Source organism: Etheostoma cragini, chromosome 15 (genome assembly GCF_013103735.1).
Source record: "Etheostoma cragini isolate CJK2018 chromosome 15, CSU_Ecrag_1.0, whole genome shotgun sequence".
Lineage (NCBI taxonomy): Eukaryota > Metazoa > Chordata > Actinopteri > Perciformes > Percidae > Etheostoma > Etheostoma cragini.
This window is the reverse complement of record NC_048421.1, coordinates 5,038,407-5,056,969: the sequence shown is the minus strand read 5'-3', so window position 1 is coordinate 5,056,969 and position 18,563 is coordinate 5,038,407. Positions and strand designations below refer to the sequence as shown.

The window sequence follows — 18,563 nt, the reverse complement described above, 5'->3', positions numbered from 1 at the left end:
TAACAAAGCAAGCCACTGGTGTTCCAACAGAGGTGAAAAAAGTAATAGCATGTTGATTGAAAAGACCACGCCACCAGTTGTTGAAATAGGGCTTATCACGGTCTCTCCTAGCTGTAGATAGTGGGGCCAATGCATTCTTTGTCTCAGTGCATGCATTGTTTTAGTCCGGTGCAACACCGTGGCCTGCATATTCACAACAAGTACAAATAGCTATGCAGACGGACTAGACGATGTCCTAGGCAAATATTGATTTGGGTCTATATTGGGCTGCCCGTGATGCCCCAAACTAAAATAATGCATGCATTGAGACAACACTCTCTCACTCTTTCTCTCTCTGAAATGACCTGTGATTGATCAAATTTCCAGACAGACCCAAAAGGAAATGCAGTAGTCTAGTTTTTGCGCAGACCATTGGCATTACAATGTGCTGAAAGATTGTACTGGAGTTGTTGCCCAGCAACACGAAAAATGAAGTGCCTACCACACCTTTATTTGACTTAAATAGTAAAGGCAGAAACATTCCCATTTCCCTCATCACATACACCTTAGGCCTGTGTCAAAGCTAGTACAAAACCTTTGGATGAATCCTATGCAGCAATATAAACTGTTTAATTTAAAATCTTAAAACATTGACCATTTCAACACATTTTCATTATAAAACGACATGAGACTCTCAATCAATGTGGAAGTAATACTTCATTAAGCCATAGAAATATTTCAACTGCAATGTCATTTTACAAACAAATCCCTATAAATACAGTTTGGGGTAAGAACTCATATTCTTACTGCAGTGCTGTTGTTATTGTATAGATCGACATTGCCTTAGATACAGTACATCTACATTGACATACATGTTAAAGAGACTACAGGAAAATGATCACAGCTATAAACCAAAACGTTTCCAATTCCAAATTAAGAATCATAACAAAACGTTTTGAGGTGATTGCCGTTGACCATCTGCAACAGAGTCTGCAGGGAACTTAAGTCCAAGTTCTTTAGATTTAGATGTGTACTGAAATCACCAGAGCTAAATCAAACAGATCCAACCAATCCAACTAGATCCAACCAGCCTCCTGCTGTACTGCAGCAACTCACTTTTCATGTCAAAATAAGTTCAGACAAGATCTGCTGAAAGCCAAAAACCTGCATGCAAACAGGAGACTTAGCCTATTATTTAGTGTGACAACTTCGCAAAACATTTTAACGACAAACATCACAATCTTGGCCTCCAATATGTTGTTTTGATCATTTTCAAGTATTGTCTTGAGATAGCTTGATAGAGATCTTGATCTTCAGTTCCATTTCTTTTCCCTGAATCTTCATTATTGGAGTAATAAGCTGCCAGACTGTATGGTCCAAATGTTGCCCAAAATGAACATATTACTATCACAAAACAACCCAGGGCACCCTTGAAGGATCCATCAATCTGATCCAAGCTGCATGCATTACAGTAGTACCCCACTGTTCTCCCTTGTAAAGAGGTTTTCATTACGTTTTAATTTAGTTTCTGTCACTTAAACAGTGTTAAAGAAGTTTCTTAGGAGAATTTCCATGCATTTGGGCCTCTTAAGAGGTTTTCATCACAGTTTTAAACTTGTTTCTGTCACTTTAAAAGCTTTACCCTTCACTGTTTAACTCCCAAACCAACACAAGAATAAAAAAGAAAAGAGTTTATACAGTGTTACTGTGGGATCAGTCAGACTGCATGCCCCACAAAGGCTGAAAGTCATACTGGGAATTGGTGGCAGGTACAGTACAGTAACACATTTATTGTTGTTAATTTCCAGAGCACACATGTGCATAGGGGCGATAGAGATGTTTCAGTAATGGACCAAATATACAGTAGCCCGGCTAGAGAAGGCAAGACTCAATTACTTCATACACCCTCAGTCGCACAATGCTAAAGTACACAACAGTGGTTTCAAACAATAAATAGCCTTTGCCTTTTTCTCAGTGAAGCTGTGAACAAAACAAGCATAATAATAATAACATAACAAAGAAATGTTCATTCTTATTTCAAGTTTGCGTGTTCCTATGTTGTCATTTAAAAATCACAAATATCACAGCACATTAACGGTTCCTTTTTCATCATTAAAACACAAGTCAGTAACAGAAGAATACAAACAACGTGTTACGATCCTACATATTCTACTTCTACTAGTGCCGGCCTACACTTCCTGCATGCTATGGTTAACATTAGATGCTCTCTTTTTTTTTCTTTTTCTTTCTATCATATATAGCTTTAGTATTTCAGTCTTAGAAAAAAAAGCTTTTGGCAATTAGCTGAACTATACACACAGCTTATATATAAAAAATAAATTCACAAACAATAGTATGGACCCTTTGGAAAGTCCCAGAAAGACATATCTTCCCACTGGTCTTCAGTTTTTATCCTTTGTGATTGGACATTTCAGACAGGTTCCTATAAATGGAGCTGGTAGGTGGGAAACCGGACACAATGAAACAAGAGGAAAAGACTAATCAATATGTTGGAACAATTGTGTGGGGGCTCAGGGGGAAAGTTGGAAAAGGATAGCGAAGGCACGTTCTCACTAAACGCAGCAAGGAGCCTCAGGGGCCTTTTCTATGCAGAGCAGGGAGTGAGTGCTGAATGCAGCGAGGTGCCTGTGTGGTGCATTTGCTGATCCGCATTTAAATTGTGTAGATTTGACCTCAACTCCATGTAAATGAATCTATCCAGCACAGTTACTAAATGGCAAAAGTATTGCTACACTTTTCATACTGCAGATCAAATGTGTATCATGGTGTATTTCTTCAATTTCTTAACTGTTTCCAGAAATATATTTTAGTGGCTGTCATGCATGAATATAAAGAATATCCAGTCGACTGTTTCTGAGTGGCACAGCCCGTCAACTGAATACACTCCTGCACGAGTCCTCGTGCATCGCAGTGAGCACATTCCGTGAGAAAACTATACCATCAGGAAGGAGAAAGCTGTGTGATTATTGGGTTTTGAGTGTGTAAGGTGGACAAAAATGTGCGGTTTATTGGTGAATTGCCTAGTTCTAAACCTGAGACTGGAAATGAATGTGGATTTGTGGTGTACATGTATTTTTTTTAATCTCCAAGGGTGTTATACAATCTAAGCGTTAGAGAGAGACTGGGTGCATGTTTGTTAAGGCTGAGTGTATGTTTTTATGCAAATGTGTCCAAGTGCTCCTGTTTTATATCTTTGAATATTTGCGTGCCTGTGCCTCAAGCCCATCAAATCTATTTGCGCTTCCTGAGCACCAGGTACATAAGGCCGCCGATGAGAGTCATGGGGAAGCTGATCCAGGCCAGGATATAGGAGGAGCCGTAGGAGCCTTCCTGAAGACTGGGCACATGAAAGCTGTTTTTTTGAGCCGTGTAGATGGAAACTGCGATCATCACACATAGAGCTAAGGGAGGAGAGAGGAGGATGGAAATTACACTTGTTATTTGAAGCGGAAATTTCCTTTAATGTACTACTACAACATTCAACCAGTTGTGTCCTGCAGCAACTTGGTAACACTTGAAGCAATTATTTGACATTATTTAGCAAAATACACTTATCTGTTTTCTTGCTGAGAGTTAGATGAAATGATTGATACCACCCACCAGAGCTTAGCTTAGCACAAAGACTGGCAATAGCTAGTCTGGCTTTGCCCAAAGGTAATGCTGACTAGCTTAATTTCCTGTGAACAGTCAGCTACACTCTGAAAGGGCTGACTTAAAGCCTTCTCCACAGCCAACTGTGCATTGCTGCTAAAGTAGAACATATTTTGCATATTTCTTTTCCTAAAATGGACAGTGTATGTTATAATGAAACAGCATTTGTTAGTGGTTGAGTGCCAGCTTTTGAGAAGCTTTCTACACTTTGTCATTGTTGACTTGCTGTCAGGGTTGGACCTGTCCTGGTTAACAACGTTAATAAAGTGAACAATGTATTTGATTTCAAGTCTTTTGGTAAGTTGATGGTATTTTTACAAAAACGCTGGATACTATATTACCACAAGGTAAAACGGCCAGTGTGAAGGCTTTGCTATCTTTCCATGAATGTGAGGAAAGTTGAAGATTACACATTTTACCTAACACTTTGGCTGGCACTCCAATCTTGCCAACACAAGGACACTGCACAGAAAAACCAGGTTGGTAATGGCCAGTAAGCTAAAACAATAGTCACAAAAGCTCCTGTCGCACTAAATGCATTCTAGACTTACTCCTCAAGTCTCCTGAGAAGTCTCTCAGACAGAGACAAAAGCTGCTTTGACGTGTGTGTGTGTTTGTGCTTGTGTGTATTCGTGTGTGTGTGTGTGTGTGTGTGTGTGTGTGTGTGTGTGTGTGCGTGTATGTGTGTGTGTGTGTGTGCGTGCGTCACTCACAGGCCAATAGCTGGATGATGGATGTGAAAATAAATCTCTCTCCCTGTTGGAGCCTGAAGAGCTGAAGGATGAAGACGAAGAAGCTGACACAACAGAAGATGGTGGCCAGGATCATAGTTGCCTGGACAGCCTGCAGATAGGCTGAGGAAAGAGGAGAAAGGAGCTGTTACACACACAATTACCGTACACACACATCAATTACATAGCTGCACACTGTCTTGCCTGCATCAGTGGTATGGCTGTTCTCCACAGGATAGCACGTGGAGTTACAGGAGTACCACAGGTCAGCGTAGATCACCTCATGTCCAGCTGGCGACACCACCCACCAACACTAAATCAGGGAGGGACACAGAGATGGTTAAAATGATGAAAATGTACTGCCATGCTCTGTGACCATTCTTGGTTTATACTCACATTGTGAATGGTTGAAACAAAGAGAAGGATGGCTGCAGCCAGATGGAAGAAGATGATGAAGGCCAAGATGATCAACATGGCTGCCCTTCTGTTTGGTCAGGCCAGTTAAATATTTTACAGGCTGCTTCAGTAGCTTTATGTGTTTATGCTGGTTGTCACTCAGGCTGGTTTGCAGGCTGATAGTCAGGAGTGGATAAAGGTCATTCACATGAAAGGGATCTGTTGGTAGCAACATACAGTACATGTAAAACTTGAAAACACACACAAATACAGGGAAAGATGAATCCGTAGTGTTTTTATTAGCAGACATGAAACACAAAGACAAAACAACTGCAGAGGGCTCACTTCCCGGTACTTGATGGCCCCAAATGTAAAAACACTCATGGTAAACTGGAAAAAGCATATTTATATTTACCAATTGTAATTTTCTGCCTAACACAGTACACAAGTAAAGAATACTAATCGGAAAAGTCAATGTCTGCTGTTTGTTTTATAAATTGGAGTTTATTTAGTCATTAGCCTATTTTGTTATGGAATTGTGTCAAATTTAAAATGAATAAAATAAAAGGAAACAGCGTAAACAGTAAAACAGACCATATGCACTAACAATCACTCCATCTCCATCAAATCTAATTTCAAACAGCTACAAAGATTGCAGTCTTAACCTCTTATCTCAAGTTACAGAAAATGCTGCTGAGATGTGAGATGAAGCGTATATCTTGTGGTTTTATGTATGCCAAACCACGTGTGTGGTGTGTTTGTATGCGGAGTACAGAATGTGGGAGTGGGCTGTTTACTCTGCAGTGATTGAAGGCCTAATCCTGACTATGACTTGTTGATGGAAGCAAGCAGTTGACTGTTAACATCTTGACATGGGCAGTATGTGCTCAGATCCGTCAGTGCAGACCAGAATACAACGTGCTATGTTAGCAGAAAGTTCCATCCAAAGGTGCCAACAATGCTAGTACATCAATGTGCCAAAAGGGATGCATGAGAGGTCAAGGTTCACTGTGAATCAACCAAAGACACTTAAGGTGCTGGGTCAAATGCATATTTCTTTGTTTTTTTGCAGCATGACATTAGTATTTGTAGCACTATACCACAATCCAAATGTCCGAAGTCTATGGCCTTAGTGTACTGCATAATTGTCTGAGGCCTTGATTTTGCATGTGGATTCTTTCCACAGGGATATGCAGGCCTGTACATTTGTTCATTTTTGTGTTTCTTTCCTGTTTTTCTTCACATATATTACTAGGAATAGTCATGAAGGGAAAAATACCAAATACTTCCAGAAACACTTGCTTGTCAAAGGGCTTGGCTCAGCATGCAAAATGCCCTGTCAGCAACATTTTGTTTAACATTTATCCTTCTTCAAATATAATCACACAAGAAGAGATTCTGAAATCTAGAATGTATTTATTTACAACGATTTAAGGCTGTTTTACTATGAATGCAGACTAAAGCCTACATCTCCACCACGCTTGCAGTCTGCTCTCTGTGTACACTGTACAAATCAAACTCAGCCAAAGTACCCGGTTGGGATAATGCACATACAATAACATAAACATATGAGTTTGATTTCAGTAAACGCCTAAAGTCCCACCGAAACCTTCAGAGGCAGGCTGAGACACAAACATGTTGAAAAGTGCATGTGAGTGAAGGCACGCCCCCACACACACACACACACACACACACACACATACAAAAGTCAGACAGCAGAGGAATTAGCCCTCTCTGCCAAAATGGAGTCATAGTAAAAACACCCTCTCCCCCTGACAGGAAGCAGGCTGCAGTTTTTTTCATAACTGAATGTGGCTGTGGGGTGTGACTGAGTTGGGGGAAGGGGGCAAGAGGGTAAAAAAAGGAGGTAAGGAAACATCAACAGTAAACTATTTTTTTATTTTTAAGAAGGGAAAACAGCAATAATTTTTTCTAAAAGGGAAGCCAACGCGTAGAGGAAGTGCCTTTAACCTGGATTTGTTGATGTTGCCTTTTTTTAAATTGTTTTTTTATGTAAACCATTTTGAATTGCCCTGTTGCTGAAATATGCTACACAACTAAAGCTGCCTTGCCTTGGACTCTATCTAGTTCCCAACAGGTGGCAACTCCACTGGTTGCAACAAGACATTTGCTCGTACAGATGTCCATGAGATAATGACCCAGTTCTCACTTCAGTAAACGTTTTAATAATGACTTTATGGTCTCAAACGCTAGCTTCAAGCCTTGTTCATATAGCATGATGTTCATTGTGTAAATGACTGTCCCATTTACTGTAAAACAGACAATATAGCAGAGGATGCTTTAGGGCGTGGCTACACACCGACCTGTCAATCAGGACAGAGGCTTAGTAATGCATATCTATGGCACTGTGTACACACATAGCAGTGAACTTGTTTTGGGGTGCTGTCTATGTTTTGTCCTAAACGTTGACCCTATCACAGTGTGTTTTCACCTCATCAAAGTTGATTGGAACAATTGGTTAACAGAAAATGTCTGGTTCAGCTTTCAGTAGCACCTTGTCAAGATCAATCCCGTTAAAACCTGGCTGGGCCATGTCATCCATTGTTGCCATCTCTTTTCCAATTAACTAGCTAGCACTAGCTCCAAACATCCCTAAAAGTCTCCAGATGATGCCATACACTCATTTGCATATTGGTGATGTCATTGTGTATAATTTGCATAAAGCTTAGTGGTTATGTTGACTGTCTGCTGCTCATGGCGCCAGAGAAGAGAGAGAGAAAGAGAGAGAGAGAGAGAGAGAAAGAGAGAGAGAGAGAGAGAGAGAGAGACCCAGTGCTGTTGCCAGAAGAGCCGTGGACTGAGATTACTCTGAGAAGCATGCATGGGAATGAATAACAATTAGGCTTATCTCGCTTTCCCCCTCGATGGTCTGAAGACGTAAAATTTGTTGCTAGTTGCTTTTTAGAAACAAAGATAGCTAAGCTAAGAGGGTCTGAAAAGTTTCTAAATCTAGCGAAAGCAAAAAATAATAGTGCAATTCTGCTAGCGCAAAAAGTGAAGGGGACAGAGCCGGAAAAGCCAGGAAAGCAAAGGGAAAAGAATCAGCAATTGAATTCACTACATCCCTTTCAAAAGCATCTCTCTGGTATTTGAGTCTAATCTGACCTGCAGGAAAAAAATCTTCAAAGCAGCAAGCAATCTCCTAGACATGTACACACACACACACACTAACACACACAGCTGGATCTGATTTAATCTGCAGCTGTTTTTGCGTCTCAGTGGAGAAAAGATGAAGGGAAGAGGGAGGGGGAGACAGAGAAAAAAAGGGAACCCCTTTAGAGTGGGATGGAGGGGAGCAAGAATAACAAAAACAAGAGCGTAAACACACACATACACACACACACACACACACACACACACACACACACACACACACACACACACACATACACTCTGATGTATACATGCATCCATGTAAACTAAACTAAACCGAAAACATATAGCCTGCTAAGAAACTTTCAAAAATGATAGACTCACAAACACAGTCCAGATTTTGCTTCTGCAAATTATGTATATTCTTCTGTAAATGATGTATACATTCTCCTGCAAAGTATACATTCTCCTTTTTTATGTTTTTATAGATGTATTGCTTTGATAGTCCAAACTGTAATGATCATATACAAGAGAAATTATCCAAAAATTACAATCATGCTGATTATTATTGTCATCTTTTTCTTTGTGTGGCTGGATGAACCATTTCTTTGTCCATTACTTTTATTTTTTTAAGCAAACATAATACAATACTGCAAATTAATACAAATTTTAAAATGAGTAATGTATCTACGTGGAGAAACAAACCCAACATTACATCATTACTTCTGAAAACTAGTCCTCTCTCTCTCTCTCTCTCTCTCTCTCTTTCTCTCTCTCTCTCTCTCTCTCTCTCTCTCTCTCTCTCTCTCTCTCTCTCTCTCTCTCTCTCTCTCTCTCTATCTCTCTTTCTATTTCTCTTGATACCATTTTACACACACAAATGCACGCAAACATTGACCTAAAAGTGGAGGCCTGTGTTCCCCGGGGTTCCTTGGGAACAGGGCTGCATTGAAGAGGTTTCACTCAGCGCTGATAGTAAAGTGTGAAAGCACTGATGCACACCTCTGACCCCAGGCGACAGCTGCAGACACAAACACACACACAAAGCACATAGCTGCGTAAAGCTGCTGTGTACATTAGCCTCACTAGTCTGACATGCATAACACCGAAATGTTGTGCCTTATCTATTATAATAGATATACGCTCAGCTGTGGCGAGTCAATCAGCGAACAAGTGATAAACTGTCTTCCTTGTCCAAGTTAGCGGTAATCCTATACTCACCATACAGCATTCAGGTCATTATTAAAGTAAACTGTCTTAGTCCACTTACTAAGACAAGATTGGACCGTTCTTTTCTTTAATAAAATAACAAATACTGCATTTTTGTGTAATCACATAGGTAGTCTGATTCTGTCAGACTCCGGACACCTCGCCTGACACCCACCCTGACAAACAGGCTGCCATTCCTCCTCTCCACTCAGCCTTACAATAGGAGGCTGGGGGACTCAATGCAAGTGTGTGTGTGTGTGTGTGTGTGTTTGTATGTGTATGTATATGTGTGTGTGTGTGTGTGTGTGCGTGCGTGTGTGTGTGTTTGCATGTGTGTGTCTGTGTGTGTGTGTGTGTGTGTGTGTGTGTGTGTGTGTGTGTGCGTGCGTGTCGACTGATTCCCTTCCCTAGTGGAAAATGCTGACTTTTAATGTCCTTTTTTTACTCTTTTCCTAAAACACAAAGCCACAGACTTATCTGGGCCTCTGTATCTCACTCCCCCGTCTCTCTCACTGTCCAACTCCCTCTTTCTCTGTATGTTTCTCTTTCTGTCTTTGCCCACGGAAAGACTAACTGAGGAAGAGAAAAGGAAAGAAGGCTTCCAGTGGAGCCCTCCAGCCCCTTATGAGGTCCTAAGTTATAACTCTATGTGCAACATTTCCTCCCCCAAACCACAAACTGATACAACATTTTTAACTGACACCACGCTCTGTATTTCTTCCCTAAGGTCAAAACAGTTGACGGTGTGTGTGTGTGTGTGTGTGTGTGTGTGTGTGTGTGTGTGTGTGTGTGTGTGTGTGTGTGTGTAATGCATGTGTGTATGTATACACAACAAGAATATCCTAGCCAAGGCTTATTTTTAGAAAAAACACAAACGGCTTTCTTCCCTGGAGTGAAGCCAGTGGCTGAACTAAGTTTTGTTAAGGACGAGCACACTACACCCACAGGCACGGATCAGATGCACACACACAGTTTGGTTGTAACCCTTTCATGCATGAATTGTGAAAACCTCGGTCAGGATTCTTTTTGCCATGTGTCTTTTATTCTTCTTTAGAATTGCATTATGGACTTACACCTGGCTGCCTGCATCTCTGAAAGAAGCTTGTCAAGCAAAAAGCAAAACTGGATGAAAGATGCGGGGACAACTTTGCTATTTGCACATCTTTAACACTAGAAAGCCAAATATTTGACAGTTTGGCTTGAGGGTGTCACCAGAGGATAAGCCATGGTGGCTTTGTCCCAATTAAGAGGCTGGATCCAACACTGTTTCCTCCATATGCAAACAAGAAACACAGCTTTTTTTGTACTGCACTTGGAGAACAAAACCAGTATGTCCCAAATGCACAATTGTTTTGAGGTCACTGAGGTTGGACCATCTCATGTGGGGAGAAGGCTCAGGCTAACTCTGACATTTTATGAGGACATTCACATGCTAATGCAACACTGTCACTTTGTTTCTCACTATGCACACTCCAACTAAGACAAGAGTGGAACGTTCTTTCTTAAACATGTGGATAAAGGTTTGTAAAGTGCATAAAAATGATGTACTATATTCACAGCTCAAACTGACAACAACACTCGTCATTTCAAACTCATTTTTAAACAGGGACTGTTTTATTACTGGCAACACAAGCCTAATAACTTGACATTTCCTAGATATTTTTGTCATAAGCCCAAAATCAGTTCCTCTACTTTATCGTGAAAAAATATTTGAGCTATGATGACTTTTGTTAAATACCAGGAGAATAGATAAGATGCAAAGAAATTGTGTGTGTGTGTGTGTGTGTGTGTGTGTGTGTTTACAACCTGACAAATGAGCACACAGACACACACATGCACACAACTGTTTTCGTGCTGTGTTTAAAGACTTCCCTCTGATGCAGGAATTCTTTATTTTTGTTTGTTAGGTGTGTGTGTGTGTGTGTGTGTGTGTGTGTGTGTGTGTGTGTGTGTGTTGTTTAGTAATGACTCGCACATGGCCGAGAGAAGTTGAGAAACACCTGATAGAGAGGTACATAAGAGACATCCATCCTCATCTGTTAATCATGCCCCCATTCACTTCTTTTTTTTTCTATTCCACGCTGTCACTTCAGTCTTCTTCCCTGAAAGTTTTCATCTGTCAGCATGTTTTAGAACCTCACACCCCTGCCTAATCCTCCTATCAAATATCACACACCTCTCTCCCCCTGCTACTTCAGTTCAACCGAAAAATCTTTTGAATTAAAACTGGCACCCTGCCTTTAAAACGACCATGCCTTGTTGTGTCACGTCACTGTGGGCCTCATAACAGTAAATTAAAAGCTGGAAGAGAAGAGAAGAGAAGAGAAGAGAAGAGAAGAGAAGAGAAGAGAAGAGAAGAGAAGAGAAGAGAAGAGAAAAGAAGATGGTGTTCAGTCATCAAGACTAGTTGGTTTGACCTTTCACACTTAGAGTTGATGTAATGTGACATAATAAGATGTTCACCATGTTAAGCTGCAGCTGCATGAGCAACTTGAATGGGTCCATCCTCGTCCTTCTATTGTTTTGTTTTTTTGTCCTTTTCTGCCTTCTTCCATGCATTGTGTGAAATAGTTTATGACTGCATGTCAACAGTGGAATGCAAGTTAGTTTCTGATAGATTGTTTGCATAATACATGACAGTAATCTTCATCAGCTTTATCAGTTTTCATCAGACTGCATTCTCTGTCATGCAAACATTGCCTGATGACAATGAGTCCCACTCAGTCAGTCAGTCAGTTCTGCAGCCCAGTGTGAACAATACCCTCTAAACAGGAAAAACCTGGACCGGGTTGTTGTTTTCAACCACAAGAGGGAGCACCCATGGAGGGAATATGTGACAGTAATCACCTACCTCATCAAAAGTAAGGTGCAAATCAGTCCCAATGCAAGATTGGGGCAGCTGTATTCAGCATTATAGTTCAAATAATGTGCTTAACATGGGACCTGAACACATCTACCTATGATAATCAAATTACACATATGACCTATATTCAAACTACAAAATTACCTAATCTATAGCAACATAATTAATTAGTGTTACCTATATGGACAAGCTTGCAGATGCAACGTGCCATACATTTAGTGTAATTTCTAGATATGGATCCAAACCCAACAGAACACTCAAAAATACCTATGACACACACACACACACACACACACATTTCCTTTGTCCATTGAAAAATGCAACTAACACACTAAACAGTCATTGACAGCACTTAGACACAGAACACACACGCACACATTAGAGGCAGACAACGCCCCTTTCATTTCCAGTTTTTGAATCTTGGAGCCACTCAGCAAAGTTATGATCTGTGTAAAAATACCCGCAGGGGGACATACTGCAGCAAAGGCTTAAAACGATTCTGATGTATAATGAATGATCAAACAAAATAACCCTATCCTCACAAGATATGCTACTTACATCTCCAGACTGAGCACCAAATATTTTAGGAATAGTTTAGTCTGTTATGGTAGCTAGTTCAAACTATCCCAGAATATAGGCTAAAAAACTCACCACAAAGACATTTAGTCACTATTAGTTTGTTAAAGAGATATTTGGCAGCCCCATTTGAATGGGTTCCCATAGAGAAAGTTCAGTGCAGCATTCAAACAATGTGCAAACTAAAAATACTTACAGAGTGCAGACCGTGAAGATGTGTGGAATTCCAGATGGGACTGTGTGTGCGTATGAGAAAAGATAAATGAAGGAAGGATGAATTGAGAAAAATGGTGTAAGACAGCCTTCAAACGTGACAAAACGGCAGCTGGAGATCTCACAGGTTGTCTGCAAAAAAAAGTACGTTCTCTGTAAAGGCTGTCCAGAGCGTGAGTGGGAGGGCTGGAGGGTTGGAGCTGGGTGTGGTTTGGGAATTAAGATCTGTGTGTGTGTGTGTGTGTGTGTGTGTGTGTGTGTGTGTGTGTGTGTGTGTGTGTGTGTGTGTGTGTGTGTGTGTGTGTAAAGAGACAAGAAACGGCAGAGGTCAGAAAGAGAGGTAGACAAAAGGAAATTAAGAGGATAAAAGGGGATGAAAAGTCAAGAAGAGGAAGGAATAAAGTCTGGAAAGAATATAGAATAGGAGCAAAAGGGCAAATGTTTACAAAAGAGAAATGGAAAGGTGAAAAGGAGAGGGAGAATGGGAGCTTTTGCACAAAATGATCATGATTTTATGAATGATATTCCCAATTTTTTACAACGTTTTCAGCTGTATTAATTGACAGGTTAAAGCGGATCAGGGTGTTAGTGGAGTAGTCATTTTCTTTTTCACCTGGGAAACCTTTTTTTTAATTATTGGTGCGTTTCTGCACCTTACCTCCCTGGTGAAAGAGGTCAGTTTGTGTTCTCTCATTTCTTGTCTGGCTATCGTAGCTCATTATAATTAAAACATAAATGTAAGACACATCACTTTATAGATTCCACATGGTTTCAAACACATTCCTGAAAAGGATAGAGCATCTAGTAATCAACATAGGCCGTTGGAAAAAGAAATGTTCTGTCTCTCTTATTGTTTTCATCCCCAGCTTCTCTGCAATCAATGTTCTACCCTCTGTCAAACCCCACCAGATGATGCACTTCATTTATTTTACGGCATTTTTGCTCGAGTACTCCAGACTATACAACAAGCCCACTATTCATGCTTCTGTCCCGTCATTTTATCTCTTTGACGACGTTCTATATTTTTAAGTCGTTCTGCAATATTTGACGAAGTTAAAGGAATATTTTGATATTTTGGTATATGCTATAATTGACATTCTTACTGATAGTTGGATGAAAAGATTGACACCAATCTCATGTATGCTCAGTAAATATGAGGCTACAATCAGAAACTGTTTTGCTTAGTTCAGCTTAGCTTAGCACAAAGACTGAAACAAGGAAAACAGCCGGCTCTGTCCAAAGGAATAACTAAATTAGCCTGCCGCCACAGTGAAGACGCGTTTCCAGGAGGCCACTGGGCAGGCTGCTCTTATCAACCATTCGAACACAGCTACAAAAAGTACTGCACTGTAATTCACATATATTCCATATATTTATTTCTACATACATCACATTGACAGCTGTTGTATAACAGCACTCTGGTCTGCCTAGGGAGGAGGTCAGGGTGGATGGCTGGATCATGAAATGGAGCTTTTTCAAGCGGGGGAGCTGAGTTTTGAGTCCTGGGAAAAACACAAGACTTTTACCCAGGAAACGTACGATGTTTCTTCATATCATATTTCTAATCTTAACTAGGTTTCTAAATGTAACTTTTGTAGCCGCATAAAGAATACCTTTTGTTGGTTAAAATCAACTGCAATGGCCCCTTAAAGGATTGTCATCTATGAGTGCTCTGGAGCCATCTGATATTTACATTTTTTCAGCTACACTCCACTGCAAGGGCCTCTGAAACGACCTTTCCCCTAAAAGTGCCCAATACCCAGCTGACAGCAACCTTTTATCTGCTAAAGTTAACTGTAAAGACCGTTCAACTTAACTGTTGTCACTGTCATGTGACCAGCCGGCGGTTGCCTAATTTCGGTAAGATATCATGCAAATTATTGTGCATTACTTTTCATCTGATATCATAAGAACCCGTTCATTAGAATGTGGTGCACTGCGCTCTGCCAAGAATAGTCTAGTCAGGAGTACTTTGCATTCATTTTCAGTTGAAGGTGCAAAAGGCCTGTGTTTGTACAACGCCACACCCATCTCTAAAAGCATATCAGGCCTGTCGCTGAGTTGACGAACAGCTGCCCCATCAAGACTGTCCCTTCGAAAAGAATTGATAACTGAAAAATTGAAAACACTTGACTGAAACATGAACAATTACCCAACCTGGAAAGGTTTGCTGTGATCATTTTTAAACCTGATTAAGTTTACATAATGACCTTAGGACATCAGGTTCTTTGTTCATGCCATGTGCTCGGTGGTCCGATGTTACCATTGTGAAGGGATGGGATTCGTTTGTGCGGTCATGAGGACACACTTAGTCAGGACAGACACGAGGTAATGAAGAGGGCATTATCAAGATTTGTTAAGCAGCACATAGTTCTTTGCATTTTCTAGGCGGCCAAAACACGGGACCGCCATCCCTGCTGGAATAAATGGGAATCCATCCCTGAAGCCCTTACACTTTGACATTCCAAGTTTTAAATCTTTTAAGTAAATGAGTGAGCTTGTGCTTACAATTAATCAAATTCTAGACACAGAAGTGATCAATGGTGTGTGCTGTGCTACATTAAGGACAAGGGTAGCACCAGGGCTGGTTCTCGATACCTTTAAGGTGTTGACGGATGTAACTCAGGACCAAGTAGTGTCGATAGTTCTCCAGTCAAACGGTACCTGCGTTCGATCGTTCTGTACTGAGATCTAGAAATACATGATCATTTGTGTGGTTTTGCTTGCCAATCCCCGCATAAAGTGAGCATGGCAAATTTGGCAGCTCAGCGTGCCAAGAAGTTTTAAACAGCAGGTGGCACACTGGCAAATGGACAGTGTGTCTCCTAGCAGCACCGGCTCTCAAATATCCCTAAGAAAGTAGGAGAATTCAAAATACAATTTCTCTTCAAATCAAACAAGAACCAAAGCTCCAATGTTAGATTCAAAATTTAACTTTGGGATTTTTGAATGTGACAAAAGTCCACCAATTAGGATACTGCTTGACACTTTTCTTTCATACATGTTCTTACAGCGCACAGCAAGAAGGAATACTAGTTTTTTTTTAAGCCTCAGGATGCCCAGCTTGTGCTGCTGTGTGATAATAGCAGGTTGCCTTGAAAGTTAATTCTCGTTAGACCACAAATTACTCTCTGTGTTTGCCTACATTCATATTTCCACACGTCATGTGCACCAACTCATACACATTCACATGAGTTATCACATGGCATGTGCATACGGGCATACACATTCAGAGCTGGGCAGGCAGGAAAGGAATGGATGGAATCTGCAATTTGAGTTTATGTTGCTAAATTGTAACAGTAAATACAATGGACTCTTTTTCTCATTTGCTCATCCAAGACCTTGCCAGTGGGCATGCACACACACAAACACTCTCTCTCTCTCTCACACACACACACACACACACACACACACACTAAAACTACACTTTTCTTTGTTTTTTACCGTCTCACATCCACGTTTTCACATTTTAACGTTTTAATTTAATGCAATACATTTAATACAACCTAGAAAATTTCCATAAATTGCACAGGATTGCAATTTGTCTCTTTTCTAGAGGATCTCAAAAACAATTACTATGTCCTGGACTTTTATGGATAGAGAATAAACTACGCTTGCACCACTGTTAGTGTCTTTTGTTGTTTCTGTTACCTGTGTGTCACCCTTCAACATGCTTGTTTTTCCTTTCAACATCACATCGGTGCACACAACAGCACACAGGCCCACACGGTGCCTGTTTAAACAACAAAGCAATCCCACCATCCTCAGCTCCACAGGCAACTGACAACCCTGTACCATTGCTCTTACCCAAACACACTTTTGTGCACAAACACACACACACACACACAAACACATTGGTGGGAACAGGTTCGACCTCTCTGTCGGGTGTCAGGTGGCCTCCATACATCAATACACCCCATACTACACTAGAGAGACCCACTCACAATGAACGTCACACATATCATTTAACTGTGCTATTGTTGTAGACCTAGAGGAGGAAACATTAGGGTGTACACAGCTCCACCCTGTAATTAGGCTTTTCATTTAGCAAAGTGTATCTCACCTGGGGCAGAAATAGATCTTTGCTCCTCATGCTATTATGTGTATAATCTTCACCTAAGAGATAATTTGCAAATACAATACATATCTCATTTTGAGATTTTTCATTTTGTTTTGCTGGCCATGTATTATTTTAAATGTTTATAGCAATAAGTCCTATCATGGGAAGGATTTCCTATACAAAAAATACATAAACAATCTGAATAATTTTAGTTTCAGAACCAAGACAGACCCAACCCATGGTGTGAACCCAGTTTTTTAGACGCGCTTTCCCTTTTCTGGAGCATATGACCCAGAGGCTAAGAGTACTGCATAATAGGTGGATCAACTATAATAAGGTGGAAGAGGCCCAACTACTGCACATCTACATCAAACATTATCAGTGGTTGAAGAAGTATTCAAAACCCGCATTTAAGTTTAATTCCTACATCACAATTAAAAAAGCACACAATACAAATTACTTGTCATGCAAGTTTGCCTCTTCCAGGTTACTGTAATATCATATTTATCATATTAGTGCAAAATGATATAATATTTTCTGTCTATATGAGCAACATTTGAATGTTGTAGCTGGTTGAGAACTACTTTAAATCCTCTATCAGGTTTTGTGAAACACCTTACTCGGATCTATTTTCCATATACACATATGATGTTGTGTTAAAAATCACATTTCTTTCATTTCTTTCATTTTTTTCACATTTCACAGAAACAAACTCTTAGCCCCAGTTTGTGCCTCACTTACTACATTGATGTCACAGCATCCAATTTGTTTTTGGTGCACAGGTTGTGGGGCGGTTGTCTACCAATCGGAAGGTCTGGGGTTTGACGCCTGACCCCTGTAGCCTACGTGTCGAAGTGTCCTGGGGCAAGACACTGAACAACAAATTGCTCCTGATCCTGTGCCATCACTGTGTGAATGTGCATGTGCTTAATGTTTATCTAATGAGCAGGTGGCAACTTGAATGCCTGTAGTGGGTAAGGTGCTTTGAGAGTCGTTAAGTAGAAAAGTGCTTCATAAAAGCATCTCATATTCAGTCCGTTTTTAAAGTTTCTCTGCAGCGTCCTCCTGTGTCGAGCAGCAGTGTAGTGTAGTGCAGTGCAGTTCAGCAAGCATGTCTGTTATAAACTGTTATTTATTTAAAATACGTACGTAGCAATTGACAATTGAGGCAATTAGGACATTGTGACACAGAACTGTAGAAATAAATGTCTTTTCATGAAACTTCATACCACCAATAGCTGGAGGCTGCTGTTGCCATCTGCAACTTTCAAACAATAAAGTGTCTCCTGTGTGACCATTAAAACTAAAATCTCCCCACCGTCCCTCCTTCCCCAGCACTTCTACTACCTGGATGCATGCCAGACACACACACATACACTAACCAAGAAAACACACACAGAGATCTACAGCCAGACAGGAAGCAACCCCCCACCTCCCCTGTTCCTGTTTCTTACAGCATACATGCATGTGTGTGTGAGCGTGTCCATGTTCGCTCTGTAAGGCCCGCTACTGGAGGCAATCAGCAGGAGGCAGATTGAACAGCACAGGAAAAAAACAACACAAAGACATGAGATAGAAGATAGTGGAGGACAGAAGCAATATTACTGGACTGTACAAAAAAATTATACAGAGGGAAAGAAAAGGAGATAGTGACCAAGCCAGAAAGATTTGATTGTGGAACAATGCTGGCAGTCAAACTGTTTTCTACACCTCTCTTCTCTCTGCCTTCCTCTTCTCTGGGGGGGGGGGG

At 40.7% G+C, this 18,563-nt stretch overlaps 1 protein-coding gene and 1 long non-coding RNA gene across 3 annotated transcripts; one reads left to right on the top strand and one right to left on the bottom strand.

Moving 5' to 3' along the window:
- Window positions 1-677: 677 nt before the first annotated feature.
- Window positions 678-4,936, bottom strand: emp2 (epithelial membrane protein 2). 2 transcript variants are annotated; one of them, XR_004659694.1, is made up of 5 exons: window positions 4,779-4,936; window positions 4,587-4,695; window positions 4,365-4,505; window positions 3,031-3,401; window positions 678-2,977 (listed from the first exon to the last, which is right to left on the bottom strand). XR_004659694.1 is itself a non-coding variant. In XM_034894629.1 (4 exons), exons 1-4 carry the CDS (start codon window positions 4,854-4,856, stop codon window positions 3,232-3,234), a joined length of 498 nt encoding a protein of 165 aa, XP_034750520.1. In that variant the 5' UTR covers window positions 4,857-4,936; the 3' UTR covers window positions 2,863-3,231. The 2 variants fall into 2 exon arrangements, 1 of the variants encoding a protein (XP_034750520.1); XM_034894629.1 differs by having other exon boundaries at window positions 2,863-3,401.
- Window positions 4,912-12,822, top strand: LOC117958324. Its single transcript, XR_004659695.1, has 2 exons — window positions 4,912-4,999; window positions 12,739-12,822. It is a non-coding gene; the product is annotated as an uncharacterized LOC117958324 (long non-coding RNA).
- The last annotated feature ends 5,741 nt before the right edge of the window (window positions 12,823-18,563 follow it).